Raw genomic sequence first — 21,417 nt, 5'->3', positions numbered from 1 at the left:
GTGCCTGCCTAACAAGCATGAGGCCATGAGTTCAAACCCCAGTACTGCCAAAAAAAAAAAAAAAAAATTCAGAGCTGGAATGCAGCTGTATATTAAAAGACTAAAATACTATGTCTGAAATACTTTCAGAATATAGACTTTTTAATATTAAGAATACACATACACACCCCTAATGATTTGTATCCTGCATGAACAGCTAGAATAATGATTATGGGTAAAATACCAGGCGTTTTCATTAAAATTTTACCTGACATAAGAATGTCTGCAAGTATCACTATTGTTTAATACTCTTCTGACCATTACTACTATACAAGAAAATAATTGGCAAAATATTAATTTTGTTAAAGTAATAATAAAATTCCAACATTTATAGGCAGTGTTATTGTTCGATGCTTTATTTGCCCACTTATGAATTTCTTATGGTGATCATATAATTCTTTTATAATAGGAAAAATAATTACCTCATTTAAGGAACAATTAGAAAGGGGTTGGCCTGAGTCTGAGGCCCCTTCAGGTCTTACCATTTCTATTATTCTAATAGAGCCGGTTATAAATATGTCACATATTAGTACACATTTCATGTGGAATTTATATATCTTTTTTGATGAGGTTTTTTTATCAGAACTTTTGCCCATTTTATTGGATTATTTTATTACTATTGAATGTTGAGTTCTTTATATTTTAGATAAAAGTCATTAGGTAAAGATCCAAATATTTTCTTCCATCTGCAGCTTGTCTTTTCATTCTCTTAACTTGGGCTTTCACAGAGCAAAAGTTTTTCATTTTAATTAGTTTAATTTGTCAATTTTAATGAACCATGCTTTTAGTTTCATGTTTAAGAACTTTTTAGCTAGCCCTAAATCTGGAAGGTTTTTGTGTTTTTCCCCAAGAGTTTTATATTTTTATCTATTTCATATTAAGTCCATGATTCATTTTGACTTAATTTTTGTGTATAAAGTCTGAGATGGGTCAAAAGTGAGTATTTCTGCCTTGTCCAGTTGTTCCAGCACCATTTGTTGTAAAGGGCCGTGTTTGCTCTATTGAATTGCCTTTACACTTTTGTCAAAAATCAGTTGGGTGTATTTGTGTGTGTCTGTTTCTGAGTTCTCTATTCTGTTTCATTGATATATAAATCTGTTCTTCTACCAGTATGACACAGTATGTTTACTAAACTGTTTGGAGATTTTTCTGTCATCTCTGTTACTGACTTCTATTTAGTAAGTCTTAAAATTGGGCAGACTGATTCCTCTTACTTTATTATATTCTTTCACCAAATTGCTTTAGCTGTTCTAGTTCCTTTGCCTTTCTTTATAAATTTTAGAGTAATCTTTTCTATATCTACAAAAAATCTTGCTGGACTTTGATAAGAATTGTGTTGAACCTGCTTATCAGTTTGAGAATTGATATCTTTATTGCATTGACTCTTCCAGTTGATGAATATATTACTCTCTACATTTACTTAGATTTTCTTTTTTTTCATTACATTTTATAGCTTTTACTATATGTTATATATATTAATGACAACACATTTTGTTTTCTTTTAAGGCTTTTAAAATTTTTAATCAAACCTATTGTAGAAGATAGTTGGAGGTTTACATTACAGTATTAAGAAATAATACCAGTATATACCATATACCATTTTACCCAGTTTTCTCCAATGGTAATATCTTTTAATACTATTGTACAATATCACATCTGGGATAATAATGCAGTTGAGGATCCATCCTTGTAGCTATGTTGTTCATTGCTAGTACATAGAGATAGTATTTATATGTTTATCTCATGTCCTTACACTGGTTGAACTCATTTGTTATGTATTTTTGTATGTTCTGTTTTTTTCTACATACATAATTATGCCATCTACAAATATAGACAGTATTATTTCCTCCTTTCTGATATGTATGCCTTTTGTTTTCTTTAATTGTTTTATTAAACTGGCTAGAACTTCAGAATTATGTGGAGTGGTAAGAGTGGACATTCTTTCTTTGTTCCTGAACGTGGGGGAAAGCATTGAGAAGTATGACGTTAATAATTTTTTTTGTAGGTGCTGCTTACTAAGTTCAGGAAGCTCCCTTTTATTTCTCTTTTTCTGAGAGCCCTTTACTATGAATGGATGTTAAATTTCTCAGAAGAATTTTCCATCAATTTGATATGATTATGTTTTCTTTAGCTCATTAATGTGGTATATTACATTCATTAACTTTCAAATATTGAACCAGTCTTATAAAGCAATAAATCTCACTTGGTCATGGTATACAATTCTTTATATATTGCTGAGTTCAGTTTGGTAACATTTGTTAAAAATTTTTCATCTGTATGCATGAAAGTTATTGATCTATATTTTCCTCCTTTTGTACTAGGGCAATACTAGCTTTATAAAATGAAAAGGAAGGCATTCAATCTCCTCTTCTTCTTTCTGGAAGAGATTGTACAGAATGGGTGTTGATTCTCTAAACATTTTGTAGATTTCCCCTGTGAAACCATATATTCCTAGATATACAAATTTGATTTTATTACTGGTAATAAAGGTATTTGAGTAATCTTTTTCATATTTGATGATTTGTGGCAGATGTGGGTTTGGAGGACTTGTTCTGTCTTATTCATCAAGTTTATGCATATGGAGTTGCCCATAGTATTCTTGTTACTCTTTTGACATCTACAAAATTGTTAGAGAAAGAGCTGGTTTCACTGGTTTCTTTTGCTCTTTTTCCTTAGTTCTTGAGATGGGTATTTCAGTTTTTGATTTGAGACTTCTCCTGTCTTTTACATTCATTTAGTGTTATAAATCCTCTCAGCACTACTATATCTGTGCCCCACAAATTTTGATGATGTGCTTCCTTTTTCATTAAATTCAGTATTTTTTATTTCCCTAAGGACTTCCTCTTTGGATTGTTTAGAAGTATGTTTATTAGTTTTAAACTTGCAATTTTTCTGTCATCTCTGTTTCTGATTTCTAATTTGAATCCACTGTATAATCAGATAGTTTGTATGATTTCAGTTAGTTTAATTTTGTGGCAGTGATTTGTTCTATCTCAGTATATGCTTCATGGGTAATTGATATGAATATTCTGCTATTGTATGGAGTGATCTATAGGTATTGATTAAGTCCTGTTGGTTGTTGGTATTGTGTTTTCTATTCTTATTTTCTGTCCATAATTGTCCGGAAGGATTGTTGAAGTCTTTGACTATAATTATGGATTTGTCTGTTCTTTCAGTTCTATTAGTTTTTCTTCATATGGTCTGCTGTGGTTTTGTTTGGTGCACACACAACTAGATTTGCTACATCTTGGTGAATTGAGTCTTTATCATAATATCTGTCTCAAGTAATTGTCTTTGCTCTGAAGTCTACTTTGTCTGAAAGTTTCAATATGTTCAGATACTTCTGCTTTCCTTTGATTAATGTTTACATAATACATATTTTTTCAACTTTATTTTTAAACTTCCTTTATCTTGAGAATGTCTTGGATTCCCATTTAATGTTAAATGATCTTTTCACTGGGAATAAGATTCTGGGTTGACGGTTTTTGCCTCTAGATTTCTGACATGAAGTCTACTGTCTTTGAAATTGGTTTCCCCACAGGTAAGATGTTGGTGTGGGTTTTTTTGTTTTGTTTTTGTTTTTTAATGCTTTCAAGATTTTTCTTTCTTTGACTACTTTTCAGAAGTTTAATTGTAATGCATTTGGGTGTGAATTTCTTTGAGTTTATTCTATTTGGTGTTTGCTCAACTTCCCTCTTGCCTATTTTATGAAATTTTCAGCCATTATTTCTTCAAGTACTTTTTCAGATTCTCCCTTTCCTCTTCTTCTGAGACTGTGATGAAATAAATATTAAATCATTTTCTACAGTTTCATAGGACTTGTGTCTCTGTTTTTTTTTTGTTTTAGTTTTGGTTTTAAGATAGAGTCTCACTATGTAGCCCAGACTGGCTTCAACTTCACAATCCTCCTACCTCAGCATAACCCACCATACCTCTCTTTTTGTTTGTTTTACAGTCTGTAGTCTCTCTATTATTCATTGGGTGATTACTATTGTTTTGTCTTTTAGCTTGCTGATTCACTTCTCTACTCCTCTACCCCCTCTGTTTCTGCTATTAATGCCATTCACTGAACTTATATTTTGCATTTTTCAGTTCTCATATTCCCATTTGGTTCTTCTTTATGTCTCCTATTTCTTCGCTAAGACTGTTTCTTTACTGAGACATTTTATCACAGCTATTTTTAAATCTCCATCCAATAATTCCAACGTCTCTGTCATACCAGTTTTGAAATCTGTTGATTTGTCTTTTTCATTCAGTTTGAGATCTCTCTGGTTTATGGTGTGACTAGTGATTTTCATTTTAAACCTGAGTATTTTGGATATTACATTAGAAACTATAGACATGCACGCATGCACATGTGTGAAAACACCTCTTTATTATCTTTGGATTCAGAATATTTCCTGCTTTTGTATCATAGAAGCTGCTAACAGTGAATGTTAGAACCATCACTTTCTTTGACACAAATAATAGTACATTTGTGTAACTGAATATTTTATTGTATTTTGTCTGTTTTTGAAATGCATGGGCATTGTAATAAATAGAACACATAATTATTTTGAAGTGTATCATAAATACAGTTAAAACAAATATGTAGAGTACGTGTGGCAGTGCATGTCTGTAATCCAAGCTACTTAGGAAGCAGAGGCAGGAGGATAGTGGATTCATGGCCAGTCTGGGCAAAGTTAGTGAGACTCTAAAGACAAAAAAGTAGGAAGGGGATGGTAAATGAAGAAGGTAAAGATAGCTGAATATGGTTGAGGTACTTTTTATACATATATGAATATGGAAAATTAAAACTTGAAGTCCTTCATTTCGAGGGGAAAGGGAGAATAATGAAAAGGATGACCATACTCGGGGGTACAGTGTATATATATATGAAAATGTCACAATGAAACCCCCTGTGTAACTATTATATAATAATAAAAACTTTTTTTAATTAAAAAAGGGTTGGGGGCATAGCTCAATTAGTAGAGCACAAGGCCCTGGGGTCAGTCCAGTACCACAAAAAAAAAAAAAGAATATGTAAATCATTAGACTTGTAGAAAGCAGTATCAATGTGACTCTTACTGGATATAAAAAGTTTAGCTATGTTTTGTTATAAAAGGATAAGCAAAAGTATCTTTGAGAAATATGTCATTAAAGATTATACCTAAAAGGCAATGGAAGATATTAAAAGATCTTGCTTTACTCACTCGTGTGTGTGTGTGTGTGTGTGTGTGTGCATGCATATGTGGTATTGGGGTTTGAATTCGGGGCCTTGCATTTGCTGGGCAGGTGCTTTACCACTTGAGCCACTCCACAGCCTTCCTATTTTACTTACTTTTAATTCTTGAGAAACAATTTTTATGTATTACATAAGGTGTGTTAATTGGTTTTCACATTTAACTTCACACATATTTTCTGGAATACATTATACATGTATTATATGTGCCTGGAAGCTATGTTGCTCTCCCCAAATATTTGTTGAAAGGTAAGGCGTTGTGTAGGAAATGCAAAAATGAGTAAAACATACCCTTTGCTTTCAGTTTCAATTTGGCTTTTTTTTTTTTTTTTTTTTTTTTTTGCAGGGGATGGTGCTCAGTGCTTGAGATTGAACCCAGAGACTTGTGCTTGCCAGGCAGGTGCCATACCACTGAGCTACATCCCTAACTATGGTGCCTAGGGTCTGGAAAAATGCTAATGTGAGATCTTTCCCTGAAAGACATTAAAATTTAATAGAAAAGAATACACACACACACACACACACACACACACATACTTCACTCTACTATAAAGTTAAATTCCTTTTTAAATGTTTGATATGGCTGGGTGCTGGTGGCTCACACCTATGATCCTAGCTACTCAGGAGACAGAGATCAGGAGGATTGAAGTTCAAAGCCAACACTGGGCAAATAGTTCCTGAGACGCTGTCTCGAAAAACAAAGGGCTGGCAGAGTGGTTTAAATGGTAGAGCGCCTGCCTAGCAAGTGTGAGGCCCTGAGTTCAAACTCCTGTACTACCAAAAAAATTAAATAAAATGCTAGATAGGACACTGTCTTACAAGAAAAATAAAGGTACACTTACATATAAAATAAAAGACATAGCACAATGTTTTATGAAAAGAATATCATAAGAAGGAGAGATTAGCTTCTTTCTAAACTTACATGTGTTGTTTTATCCTTTAGTAACTCATATTACTAATTTTTATTGATTTCAGAAATGTTAACTTGAAAAGGGATTCTTTTGAACAGTTCTCATGGCTTTTCTTAAACCCCAACTCAGACTTTCACCATTTACTCTTATAGACCATGTTGTCTCCTGCTACTTTGAGAAAATTGAGCCTATTAGGAATTATATTCCTTCAGTTATCTTCTACCTATGTACATATTTAACCAAAATTCCTTCTGACTATATTTTCCCACTCTCTGGGAACAAGGTATTCTTTCTCCTATATTTTGTATTCATTTCCTGTTGTTTGAGGATTTGGCTCTGGCAGCCATCCCTTGTCTTTCCTAAACTTTCAAAAACTAATATTATCCTTACTAGCTCCTTCCTTCCAGCCTAATACATGCTCAAGAGGCTCCCACCCTAAAAAAGATTTGCCTTACCTCAATAAGCCAATTAGCCTTGTATCTTTTCCTTTTCTCATTCCTACATCTCAAAATAGTCTGCCTCTCCTCATTGACTGTATTCCTTCACCCACAATAACTGTACAATAATTAAAACATATTTGGGAGCTGTGAGTGTAGCTCAGTGGTGCTAGTATGCAAGGACCCTCAGTTCGATCCAACACCCCCTCCCAAAAGAAGTAAAACATAATTACTAACCTTGAAACATGTACAAATACAAGTTTCGAAGCTACAGTTTTAAAGGGATAAGGAGAGGCTCTGTTTCCTGAGAAATCTCTCATCTGATCTGAGATGTAAAGAAACACAGGGAGGATAAACTCAGCCAAATTTAGCCATACACATTGTGATTCCATTCATAGGTTGGAAGGTTTCTATTTTTCTACTTCTCATTGTATCTTTGTCTTCTTCCTAGAAGGAGCCACTGTTACTTTGATGGTTCCAAAATGGTTTTAACCACGTCTACATGACTTCCAAACTATGTCTTAAACTACTTGTTTTTATTTTACAGTGCTGGGTAGCTTCCATCTTTTTGTCTCTTAGATACCTCAGTCAACATAACCATAATGAAACTCATCTTTTCCTCTAATCTTGCTGTAGGTTCTATGTTCTCTCTCTTAGTTCATGGTACCATCCCAGGTTAAAAACTGGGAGTCACTCTTGTCTCTGTCCTGTGTCTCACCTTCAAAATGTACTAAGTTGTGTCAATTGTAGTTCGTAAATACTTCTGTTTTTTCCCCTGCCTTCTCTGAGCCTTATACTTGTGTTCACATCTAGTCCCCATTTCTCTGACTGGGTTATTGTGATGGACTTCTTAGTATGCTACTTTTCAGTTTTACCTTCAAATTCATCTCCCCTCTACTGACATATTTAGATATATAATAGTATCTATAGTATATGGATCTACTGATATATTTAGATATTAGCTATATATTGATATATCTCAGTATATCTGCTGAGCTAGATTGCTCAGTAATATATCTAATCACTGAATGCACCTATTGAACATTTAAGATATGCCTAGTTTATCCTTTTTTTCCACAGTGGTGGGATTTGAGCCCAGGACCTCACACACGAGGCAAACACTCTGCCACTGAAGTTTTCCCCCAGCCCCCAAATATGCCTATTTTAAATTAAAATGTGCTGTAAGTATAAAATACAAACTAAATTTTAAAGGCTTAAAGTATGAAAAAGAGTATAAAAGTCTCCATAATTTTATATTGACTGTATGTTAAATATTTATTAAAATAACATTTTAGATATGTTAGATTAAATAAAATACTAAAAACTAATTTTATTTTTTTTCTTTTCACGTTTTAAGATATGGTTGCTAGAAAATTTAGTATTACATATGTAACTCTTCCTTTGAGCTTTTCACGTGGCTAGCTCCTTCTCATTACTCTAGTCCTAGCTTAGAGACCCTCTCTGCCTGAATACTGTTTAATGGGATTCTGCCCACCTCAGTCATTCACTGTGTTCTGTTTTCATCATGGTACTTTTCACTGTCTGCACTCATCTTGTGTATTTGTGTATATGATAATTGTCTACCACCACTAAATAGCAAACCTTGATGTGGCAGTAATTTGTTTGCCCTTTGGTAAAAATGATTCACTGCTATTTGTGTACCTGGTACCTAGAATAATACCTGACATACCGCAGGTAGTCATTTGGTGAATGAGTAAATGTTTCTACTCTGTTGGAAATGTTTTTTTCTGTCCCATAAACCTGTTCAGCTAAGTCCCTTCAAGATTCAGCTCAATACGCAGCTCCTTCAGAAAGCCTGAAGTCTAATTCCTTTTATATGCACAGTTCTATAAGTGTACTTACACATTTTGTTTTGTCTACTTTATCTCTCTTCTTTCAGACTTAGCCTTTACTGATTCTTCAGTACATCCCTGTTCCCTAGCATAGGTTAACCAATATACATTCTGCCTATGTTTGTAGACTATCTCAAGAGAGCAGATTTTCCTTTGAAGTATTATATCCATATAACAAAAAATGCAGCTCATAATATACACTCAGTAACCCTTTGTTGCATAAAGGAATTCCCGTGTACTGCTTTTTATTATAAAAACATCCTAGCAATAGTGAAGGCTTGTTTAAGCCACTTATAAAATATCATCACCCTAATAACAACTATTTCCTTAGCCCACTTTCTTCCTTTTTCATTTATCCAAACAAAACACGAATATGTATATCTTATTATAAACTCCAAATTACACAGAAATAAAGTTAAAATGAGTTCCCTTAATCTTGTCCCTCATTGGGGATAACTACCTTTATCTTTTTTCTATAAGCATAAATTTATACACAATATGAAATAATAATGTGTATAATTTGGGAGTTTTGTTTTAAAACAGAACAATTTTTTGTTTTTGTTGTGAGGATTGAATCCAGAGCCTCCTGCTCGCTAAATAAAGTTACTTTATAGTTTTGTGGGACTGTATTTCCATTTTAACAGCGGAGAACCAACACTAGCACAAAATGTTTCTTAGATAAGGATTCTTATTTCTGGTTCCCCCTTTTATCTTTCGGCCTAGTAAGTTCCATTTTTTTGTCTCAATCATTTTAAGAGTGTGAAGTTTCCATAATCACAATGTTGGGAAGTGGCAGAGTCTAGATTAAAAATATCACAGGTTAGTAAGCAATATACTGTAGAACATCGTTATTTAAATTCATGGACTCACAATTGACTAGAGCTGTGCTTGCTCTTGCTCCCTATCGTCACAAGAGTATCATCCTGCATATCACTAGCCTGAGAACAGGTCAAAATGCAAAGTATATTTTTTTCTGAATACATATGGTTTTTATGTTATTATACAGTCAGAAAAGCAAAGTCAAGCCATTGTACACTGGAGACCATCCTTAGATTAATTCATTTTTCAGAGAACAATATTAATTCTCATAATGTGATGGTTTAATTTTTTTTTTTTTTAGATTATGGTAATTGATTCAGGATTTGCTAGATGCTAGGCTCAGTCGTAGTTCTATAGATTTGGGCTTTGAAAACAATGTCCACTATATATTTATTTTCTTATTTAAGTTCATATTAAAAACTAATAAACAATTACCAGAGTAGAAATATTTTAGGTGAAAAGAAAACTGTTCACTTTCTTTCTTCACATGGTGTCACTTTTTTCATTTTTAAAATATCCTTCCTGAAAGAAACATGGTTCAGGATGATTTCTATATGTAATTTTCCTGGTTTCTCTCTTATCACGTTTCCTGACATGTTATTTCATTTCACCATTGCTACAATGGCTGTCAGGACAAAACCTTTTAAGAAATTTATTTTTATTTGTCTTAGATTCAGTAGATACCAATACCATGAACATGTCCAATATGGATTATGTTTCTAAAGTGGCAGATGTGTAATAAATAGAAGCTTAGTATAGAATAGCAATGGCCTTATTTTCTGTGATTTTGAACATTGCTAAAGTGGACTACCGGGGTTAGCCAAGAGAGAATATGATGTAATTGCTTGCCTAAAGTGATAATATCCTTTGAATACCAATGGTTTCAGGGAACGGCATTCTCCATTGGAAGATGGGAAAGATCAAATGAGAATACTAATTAAAATAAGACTAAAATGTATCATACATACACCAGGTGTATTAAAGAAGTCCATAAGATAAAATATCATCATAAGTCCATAAGTCAAACCATTGTACACTGGAGACCATTCTTACATTAATTCATTTTTCAGAGAATAATAATTAATCTCATAATTTGGTGGTTTGATTTTTTTTTTCTTAGGTTATAGTAATTGATCCAGGATTTGCTGGATTCTAGGCTCAGTCATAGTTCTGAAATATTCTATAAGAATATTTGTTTATTTAAAAGTCAGTAAGTTCTCATGTGTGTTTCATAAAATTTTCACAGAATAATATGAGCTTAGAAAAGACAGAGACGCTTGACCCATTATACCATTTTAAGAATTACACTGTAAGGATAAGACTTAAAATCTAGGAATACTAGAAAATTAGCACATTGCTTTCAGTTTCGTTATTAATTCATTTTTATTTAACTTTTTTGTAATTGCCTTTAATATTGTAATTTGCACTCAATTATTTCTTCAGTAATTAGTAACGGACGAAAGAAAATCAGCTTTCAGTAATAAGACTTGATACTACCTATACTCACTTGAGAAATACTCATTTTGTGACCTCCTACTGAATGTATCTGTTTCTCTAGTTTCATGTCCTCACTTTTACTAGCAAACAAAAAAATAGCGTATCATTGGGAAAGTTAAAGTAATATGTGTAGAGTGTGTGGCACATAGTAAGCTTTCCAGTTTTAAAAGCTGCTAATATAATTTGCAGTTAGGTTAGCTTACTTTGGAAATACAAGATGGATAAATTTTACTTGTTTGGATTTTATGTATGTGCATGTTTTGCAGTGCTCGGGATTGAACCTAGGTGCCTTGTAATGGTAAGCAAGTGCTGTGCCACTGACCCACATCCTCAGCCCTGAACAGTACTGAATTGCTTCTTTACAAACTTGAATAGATGAATTATAGCATCTTTTTTTAGTGGAACTCACTTTATTTCTGTATAATCTGGAGTTTATAGTAATACACACATATTCATGTTTTGTATAAATGAAATATTGTAGTATAAATATTTAACCTAATATGACTTTGATGAAAAATGTTTTTATGAAGATAATTTAAACCTGAAAATAAGTTTATATGCAAACTGGACTATTCATGAGAATCACTTGTGAGCCATTTTTTAAATACCAGTTGCTGTCCCTCCACTGATTTTCTAGTTAAATAGTGATTTGTTGGTATATGTTTAATAAACCAGCTCTTGAATGTGGAGTTGGGAAAAGATACATAGTATTTCCATCATATAAGTAGATATATGTAGATATACATATATCTACTATATATATATATATATATATATATATATAACTGCAGAAGAAAGATAGTAGCAAAATTTAATACAATGACTAGGGAATGATGAATTTCACATGCTTATTAGCTTTATTTTTAACATAGCTAGTTATTTTAATTTTTAATAACTGTGTCCAAGAACCACCTTCCACAGTTTCTGAAAATTTAACAAACAGACTCTCATGAGCTGGTACAAACTGACTAGTATAAAAATTGGAGCTCTGAAGTATCATTTTTTTTAAACAGCTAAATAATTCTGATGCAAATAACCTGCCAGACAGTTATTTTTCTAAAATATAGATATGACCCTAAGGCTCAAGAAGGCATTCCATGATCAGGCTCAGTGTCTTTCCCAGTCTCATTACAAAATCCCTTACATCCTCTGTATGTCACCTATTCTAGATGTAGGTTACTTTTAGCTTTTCCAACATTCCTTGTACTTTCCTGTCTTGTACCTTTTCATTATCTCCTTCAGCCTTGAATGACCTCATCTCATCTGCCTGGATTTTGCAGTACTATTTATTTCTGTTGTTGGAAATAACTCAAATGCTATTTCCTCTTACTGCCTATTGTTAGAAACATTCCCATTCTCCTTAATGTTTTTATAGCACTTTGTTTATTTCACTCGCTAGATTATAAATTTCTGACAATTACCTTTGAATCATAACATTAAAATGATTAGTAAGCACTTGTTTATTTTAATAGGAAAGACTATGGATAATGCATGATATAGCCTTTGCTTTCAGTACCTTTAGAAAATTGACCAAAATTTCAACTTTTTTTGAATTAGGTGTTGTGCATCATTTTTTCCCCTGATAATTGAAAGCCAGATTAGCAGTTATATACCCGTATCTTGCACCTAGAGAATACTTATAGCATTGTGATGATTCTGGAGCTTATCAAAGAATTTCAGAGAACATTTGAAGTACTTAGAACCAAAAAAGATTAAATTCAAAATACACTACATCTGTGTAAGAAGATGGCATAACAAAATATACTGAGCACTATTGAATAATAGGGTTTAGGGAGGATAGGGAAAGAGAGTAATTGGGGGGGCAATCTGATTAAAGCACAGTATATTCATGTGTGAAATGCCCCTTTGAACAATAACTAGATCCTTCAGAAAATGGACAGAAATGTAAAACAGGTCCTGTTGGGGGTGGATGCTAGTGTGTGTGTGGTGAATGGAGAGGGCAAAGGAGAATGAATTTGGTCAGTGTTTTTATATGCTTGTATGAAAGTAGAACAATGAAATGTTGAAATTGTTTTAGGAAGAGGGAGGAAGGGTGACGGAGAGTCATGGAGGGTATGAACCTAACCAACGTACATTGTGAGCATAGATGGAAATGCCACAGTGAAAACCCCCTGTACAATTAATATATGCTAATAAATAGTCTTTTGAAAGATTAAATTATATAACTACATTTGAAATCTTTTTTTTCTGATTTATTGTGCTTTATAGTGTTCTCACAATAAAGCCAAAAATATTGTGCTTTCAGCATAAAATTAGATGAGGCCTTTGTATCAATAAGCACCCTCTAAAAGAAGCAAACATATTACACCTTGCTTTGTGACGGAGAAATTTACTTTCATGAATAAATTCCTCATGGGCCTCATTGGTCTCTTGCTTTCTGATATCTTATCTAGAATTTTCTGATTGCCTTCACAATAAGTATCGACAAGATCTAAGTGTGTGAAGGAAGTTTTGTTCAAAAGTAAAGACAACCCAAAAATTTCTTGAAGCAAATGTAGCACATTCGTTGTTAGTGATGTTTCCAGAATTTTTTTATCTTTTACCCTAAGCTGCCACCTGATGGCAAAAATTAAAATGACACTTCATAACATTCAGAATATCCATTGCATTTGAATTTTTGTGTATTCAACATAAGAGCCTCCAAACTCCAAGGAGTTACTAAGGAGATTTGTTTAAAAGTCTTACTTCCTTTATGGGGCACTATTAGGAATTTATTTTAATCAGAGAGGGCGGAACAGGTTCTGCCTAGGGGAGGGAGGGGGGAAGTGGAAAGGGAAGGGGGTAGGAGGGTGAATATGGTGCAAAAAAATGTGTATACATGTATGTAAATACATAAGACATTGTGAATGCAAAAAAAAAATTGAAACATCCCATCTGTATATGAATATAATACAAAGTAATGCACTGTAAGCTGTTGAATAATAGGGGAGCAGAGTGATAGAGAAAGAATAAGTAATGGGGGGAGTTTAATCTGTTTAAAGCACTATTTTACAAAAAAGGAGTAATTTTTTTTTTTTTTACTTAGCTTCATTTAATTAATTTTGCTTAAGTCTGTTAATTTTCTCTTTCTTTCTTCAGAACGAAGTCACTCGGACACCATGGTGTTCTTTTACCTGTGGATTGTGTTTTGTATCATCAGTTCCTGCTACACCCTCATCTGGGATCTAAAGATGGACTGGGGTCTCTTTGATAAGAATGCTGGAGAAAACACTTTCCTCCGGGAAGAGATTGTGTATCCTCAGAAAGTATGTACAAAATGCTTGCATTTGGGTTTTTTTTTTTAAAAAAAAAAAAACAACAACAACTTAGATCTATCATTAGTTAAATCCTATTGTAATACAGACCTAATTTCTGTATATTAATCTAATATAATTAGAAATAGAATTACCAAAAACACTTATTCAGTCAGAAAACGACGTATCAGATACTTACTATATGATAGTTACTATAGGGAGTATAAGCAAAATAAATTGTGTTTCTCCAGGAGGCCATAAACTATATTTTAAACACGTGCAACACAATGTAATAAAAACTAGAATAGAAGAATAAATAACTCTTAAGAAGAATTTATTTTTCCTAGCATATTTAGCCATCTGTACTAACCCTTTTTACATACGTAAACTTCCATCATTGCAAATAGTACATTGTATTATGATGATCTGTTTGGATGTCTGTATCTGCATAGCATAGTTTCTGGTGTGAAGTACACTTAATGTATATGGAATAAGTGAATACCTATTTGACTGAAGGAGCAGCCTTATGAACAACTATAAGAAAGGGAGTGCCTGGCTTTACTTGGCTGCATGGGATTCTCCTCTTATTTATTTCAACCAGTATTTGTTACAGTCAAATGCCAATCAGAAAATACGGATCATTTGGGGTGTAAGGGGGAAAAAAAAAAAGAAAATACAGATCATTCTATAGGAATTATTTAAGGGTTTTATCTACATGTGAATAAAAGGATAAGACAGGCTGAATTTAAGTCAAAATACCAAAAATAACCTTTACTCAGTATGTATTTGTAAAGGACAGAACCCATGATTAGACCTTGAAAGAAATTAAACAATGAACTGGGAATCCTAATATGTGAATTTTAATCCCAGGTATTTTACTAACTAGCTATATCTTTAGGCAACCAATATGGTAGATTCTAAAAGGTAGGGGAATTAGACTATATATCTCTTAATATATTCCCATGTCTAAAATTCTGTTATGAAGAAAGTATTGATTAGGTCACTAATATTTTATATTATACCAAAATGTTACCAGTGCCTTTGAAAAGTCTGTGAATGCATAATACTTAATTGTTGTGTAGAGAAGGCTGTTTTCAAGCGATAGGAGAGTGAACACGAAGAATGACATATAAGGTGACTTTGGATGAGCAGATGGATTGGGGAAAGAAGGTATTCACTGACAGTGATCTCTGTTTCACCTAAACCATAGCAATAATCCCAATGTGAAAATTTAGTATAAATTAAACAGTTTTATAAAGCTCATTTGAAAAGGAAATCAGTAGGGGGGTGAGAGCATCACTCAGTTGTAGAGTGCTTCCTAGCATGTATGAGGCCCTGAGTTCAATCCCCAGCTTGGAGTAGGCATGAATTCAGATAAAGATGGCCTTTTTGTACTCACTACAAAAGGTGCATGTTTTTATTCCAGCATATATTATTCTTGCTTTAGTGAGAGCTGTATTTGTTTCTTTGTTTCTTATTATGATGATTGCTTAGAATTGTTTGAATATTTATATATGTTAACCCATTTTCTTTTTAAGATAATTTTGATTTATTGATTTCTACAAAATGAAATTAGTGAGTAGAATCTTTTAGTCATTTTCTTTGTTATTACTCATATTCATGACCCTAAGAAATAGGTACATACTTACCTACAAATGAAGAAGCCATTTGTGGAGTCCAGTGAACCTTCATAAGAAAGTAATAACACAACAGTGTGAAGTCCGTTCCTAAGGGCTAGCAGTTCATAACATTGAGTGCCACACCCCAGGTCAAGGAACCGTTTGTGTTATCTCCATATTCAAACTTAATTTTTCTGTGCCTCTTGATCTCAAGTAATATGGATTCCTCCTGAAAGTCTTTCATATCAGCTCCCATACCAGTCAACTTTGGATAGGTTAAGACTGACTCCATTAAAGGTACATGAAATTGTAGTCCTTCACTTGGGGCTAGTAATGTGTGTGCTGATTGTGGATTTAACAATAAAATAAAACAATACAAATGCATTATTCTATTGGAAGGATGGTGGAATAGGGCACAGGGAGGTGTGTGGACATTTTAAAATCCTCGTAACAATTCTCACAAAATTTATAGTAATCAGTAGTGAGTGGATAAGGTCTAAAATTGACTAAGGAAGATAGCAGAGAATACACATTATTTAAAAATGGGGAGGTAAATAATAAAAGAAATAACATATTTTGAAAATGTTTGTCCCTGGTGAATGGAAAAAGAAGGTGGCAAGGAGATTATTGTTTTGTGAATAGCCCTTTAACAGAGTTATACTGCTTTGTTAAAATTAAATAAAATAAATATTATGGCTTAATACAAAGCAGATGTAGTTTCCAGCATTGTGTCAGCCTTTAAATACATATTAAAGAGATAATTTTGATTAATGATGAACAAATCTATGAAGTTTGGAAGCTATTGGCAGTTTGTGTAGTTAAGACTTTTGGTTAGCTAATCTGGACTCCTAAATCCTGGGTACTAGCACCTGGAAGTATTAGTTGAGGACTGTCTTCCCCATGTAAAAATAGAACATTTCTTAAGTTCAACCATGTTTATGAAAGCCAAGCTTCATTTCACTTACTGACATCAAAAAAAAGCAAAGCAGAGCTTTCTTCAAATACAGGACAAGGCAATTTGAAAGCATGAGTGCAGATAGCACAGTTAATAAATCTGCTAATATTCTTAGTCATTGGCATATATGTTCCTGCTAGAATATAATCTTAATTGATTAAGGTCCTCATTTAGCTTATATTTCTGGGGACTGGCAGAAAGTCTGGTTCATACAAAATATATTTGTTAAATGATTACTGTAACTCAGTATTACTTCATTATGACTACTGTATCAATTAAAACTGTACTAATTAAAAGAAAACTCAGTTGGTGAAACCTTTCCAAAGTAAAATATATATACTCTGCAAATTAGAATATAACTCTTCCTCTTGAGTCTGTTCATGGGACATGTGAGTCTTACTGTTGATAGGTATGATGCTTTGTGAGAAAAGTGATGGGAAGCATACTCAACCTGCTTATTGTTCCTTAGGCCTACTACTACTGTGCTATCATAGAGGATGTGATACTGCGCTTTGCTTGGACTATCCAAATCTCATTCACCACCACGTCTTTGTTGCCTCATTCTGGGGACATCATTGCTACTGTCTTTGCCCCTCTTGAGGTTTTCCGGTAAGCAAACCACTGAAGAGTTTATCAGAAATTCTTTTTACCTAAAAGATGCCTAATACATATAATTAGAATTTTTTATAACTTACACTTAAAAAACTTAAATTTTCCTACTTTTCTCAAACTTACCGTCATCAGCCTTAGAGTTGGAAAAGCCTACTTAAATGATTTAGAGATTAATTCTTACAAAGCTAAAGTAGCTATTAATGATGATGTATGAGTTTTTTTTAGAATTGGGCTCCATTAGGAGAATGATAAGTTGAAATTAGGAGGTAAAAAAGTCTTAGAACAGAAATTATAATCATTTGAGAATCTTTTTTTTTTTAATTCAATTTTTTAGTCTCAGGTATTTAGCCCAACTTCACTAAAAACAGTAAAAATGTTTGGTTGTTTTTTTTTTTTTTAATCTTCCTAAAAGTATTAACAGTCTGGCAAAATAACACAAAATCTAAGTGAAAGCAGGAACCCTAAGATAAATAGCACACTACAGCCACTTTTGTGCTGCATAAATTTACCAGACTTGTAGGCTTTGAGATTCAGCAGTGATTGCGAAGTCAAATTTGTATATATATCTAATAACCTTCCTTGAAAAAATGCAAAGCTAAAAAGTAGCAGATGAATTTATACTTTTAGTGGACTGTTTTAACGTATTTTCTTCAGTAATAGATAAATAAGTAGTTAACCAACTTGACCTAATTTACTTAGGTAGAATATTGTATCCATAAACTACTACATACACATTATTTTAAGTACATGTAGAACATTTATCAAAATTAACCATTTTGGAGCTATGCAAGAAATCTCAAACAAATTTCAGAGGACTAAAATCACAAAAATAAAGCTAGAAATTCCCAAATATTTAGAAATTAATCAGTACATGTCTAACAACCCCTGGGTCAAAGTTGAAATTGTCATGCAAATATTAAAATACCTGGAATAGACTAAAATTGAAAACAGGACAAAAAAGAAATTGTGGAATGTACCTAAAAGCCATGGGAAACATGCAATCCTGAAACACATCTAAAAGAAACATACATAGCTCAAGAAATTAGAAAAAAGTTAAGGACAGCAAATCAAAAATATAAAAAACAGAAATTAGTGGAATACAAAATAAAAAAGAAATTTGACAAGGCCAGTGTTCTTTTAAAAGACAATACAATTCATAAAATGCTTAAATAAGACTGATAAGCAAAAAAGGAAACAGGCACGAATTTATCAAGAATCCTAAAGAGACTGGACATACGGGTCAGTGGTAGAGCACTTACCTAGCGTAGTCAAGGCCCTGAGTTCTATCCCAGTGCAGGAAAAATAAATACTAAAGAGTTTTTTAAAGAATGAGATAATATTATGAGCAACTTTATGACACTAAATTTTAAATTTCACATGAAATGGTCAAATTCCTCAAAAAACAGTTTACCAAAACCAAAAAAAGAAGAAATTGAATAAAAATTAAATCCATATTAAAATATTTTGCACCAAGAAAATTCCAAACCCAGTCTAATTATTATCAGTTTTTCACAAAATATTTGTAGAGAAAAGAGACAAAAAAGTAATACTTCCCAGTTTTATGTGGCCAGCAGGACTTTGTTATCTAAACCTGCGAAGATATTTCAGAAAAGATCAATCTGTCTTAACCAGTATATTGTCTTACAATGTAGTTGCATAAATCCTGAGCAAAATGTTAGCTAATGAATACAAGAATGTGTAGAAAGATGAATATGTCACAATTAGGGTCACTCTAGTAATATAAATTTTAACATTCAGGACCTGGCATGGTGGCTCACGCCTATAATCCTAGGTAGTTGGAGGCAGAGATTGAGAGGATTGCAGTTTGAGGCCAGCCCAGGCAAAAAGTTCACAAGATATCCCTCTCCCCTCCATCTCAACCAATGGCAGGCCAGTCTGGGCATAAAACAAGACCCTATTTCAAAAATAACCAGTGCAAAAAGGCCTGGCAGTTATAGTGCCTGCCAAGCAAGCACAAGGCTCTGAGTTCAACTCTCAGTACCACCAGAAAAAAAAGCAAATAAAATTTAACATTCAGAACTTAATATATGTAGTTTACCACATTAACAGAATAAAGGGTGTGAGCTTAATATATGTAGGAAAGTCCATTGTTAAAAATCAGTATCTGGCCAGGCAAGGTGGTATGCACTTACAGTCCCAGCTACTTGGGAGTCCAAGGCAGCAGAATTGCTTGAGCCCAGGATTAGGAATGAGACAAGTATATCTGTCATCACCACTTATATTTAACATTGTATTGCAAGGCATTGCTGGTTCAGTGAGGGAAAAGAGCATAAGGATTGGAAAGGAAAAAACAATAAATAATGTGATTGCATATGCAGAAAATTCAAAAGATTTTACAAAAAAAATTTTGAGGTACTGTGAAGTAAACCCAGGGCCTTACCTGTAATAGGCAAGCACCCTACTACTTCACCACTCCCCCAGCCCTTTTGTTTGTATTGTATTTTTGAGATAGGGTCTTGCTAACTTTTGTCCAGCTGGCCTCAAGCTCTTGGTCTTCCTACCTCTACCTCCTGAGTAGCTAGAATTACAGACATGCACCACCCACCACATCTGGTTTAAGATTTTTACAAATAGGCTGGGCACAGTGACTCATACCTGTAATCTCAGCGACTCAGATGTGAAGAGTGGGAGGATCGTGGTTTAAAGCCAGTCTGGACAAAAGATTAGCATCTCAACAAATAAGCCATTGTGGTAGCTTATATCTGTAATTCCAGCTACTTGGGAGACCATAGGTAGGAGGATTGTGATCAAAGGCTAACCAGGGCAAGAAACACTAGACCTTATCCAAAAAACCACGAAAGCAAAAACGGACTGGAAGCATGACTTCAAGTAGTGGAGCACCTGCCTAGCAAGTGCAGGATACTGAATTCAAACTCTAGTATCTACCAAAAAAGATTTCGCAGATATATTAGATTGATTGTCACAGTATCCCTGAGTATAAGGTTGATATAAATCAGTTGTTTTAGAAAACAGTCACAATAATAAGAAAAAGGAAAAATTTTAAAACATGCCATATTTTCAATAGCACTAGAATATATCAAATACCTATGAGTAAATGTGGTGAAAGATACGTATGTGTATAAAAATTAACAAGCCAGTTCTATCATTTATATAGAAATACAAATGACACAAAGGATCAAGAATTGCCAAGATTATCCTAAAAAGAACACAGTTAAAGATTTATACTCTCAGATATAGACTAATCATACAGCTATAGTGAATAAGGTAGTGTACATGTTGGTGAGAAGATAGACAAATAGTCCATTGCAACAGAGTAGGGAGTCCAGAAACATATCTGATATATATTGATACGATTTATGACAAAAGAATCAATAGTATCCATATGTAAAAGAATGAATCGTAACTCCTGCTGTATACTGTATGCAAAATCAATTCCAGAGGAGGTGAGTCAATAAAATCAATAGAAGCTAATATAGGAAGGTCCTTAAAATGTGGCTTGCAGTATATGGTAATGTATTCCATATTTCTGGGTGGTAATTATGCAATGTTTTCATTTTATGATAATTAATCAAGCTGTATACTTATGATTTGCAAACTTTTATATGTGTGTGTTATACTTAATTAGAATGCTTATTTTTTTTTTTTAAAAATGCGGCCAGAAAGAAGAGACAAATAGACTGACAATTGACTTTTCAACAGCCACAGTGAAAGTTAAAATGAAGTCTTAGGTGTGCTGAAAGAAAATGCCAGCCTACCTAGAATTCTTTATGCAATGAAAATAACTTTCACAAATGAAATGATGTAAAGTTACTTTCAGATAGTTGTTTAGCATTCCTCTGAGTCAGGATGGGTTAACATTGCCTGATAAAATGTTATAGAAGCTGGAAACATAAAGCTAAGCCTGAAAGGTAAAGAATGACTCTGGAAATTGTATACTCATTGCTGCCAGTGCCCTCTGCGGACAGTTTGTCAGCCCTCCTTCCCTTCTTCATTTTCCCAAACATCTAGGTCTAGGACCTCAACCCCTACCATACCGCCATCTCCCCATCCATTTTTTTTATCTTTCATGTCTACTGCTTTATAAATTTAAAAAGAGGGAGGGAGAGTCGGTGAGGGAGAGAGAAAGAGGAAGAGGGAGCTTTACAAAAAGCTCCATTACTTTTTTTATTCTTGACAATTTTATTTCGTTTTTAGGAAATCATTTGCTTAATCATAGAA

At 33.3% G+C, this 21,417-nt stretch overlaps 1 protein-coding gene across 1 annotated transcript in view; it reads left to right on the top strand.

The window, feature by feature from the left end:
• Xpr1 (xenotropic and polytropic retrovirus receptor 1) overlaps window positions 1-21,417 on the top strand; it is a 172,434-nt gene that overhangs the window by 139,747 nt on the left and 11,270 nt on the right. Inside the window, exons 12-13 of the mRNA XM_020165078.2 lie at window positions 13,877-14,043; window positions 17,075-17,214. Coding sequence (XP_020020667.2) covers window positions 13,877-14,043; window positions 17,075-17,214 — 307 coding nt within the window. The remainder of the gene's footprint in view (window positions 1-13,876; window positions 14,044-17,074; window positions 17,215-21,417) is intronic.

The sequence above is a fragment of the Castor canadensis genome, chromosome 11 (assembly GCF_047511655.1).
Source record: "Castor canadensis chromosome 11, mCasCan1.hap1v2, whole genome shotgun sequence".
Taxonomy (NCBI): domain Eukaryota; kingdom Metazoa; phylum Chordata; class Mammalia; order Rodentia; family Castoridae; genus Castor; species Castor canadensis.
The sequence above is the reverse complement of the archived record's forward strand: the minus strand, read 5'-3'. Positions and strand labels throughout refer to the sequence as shown.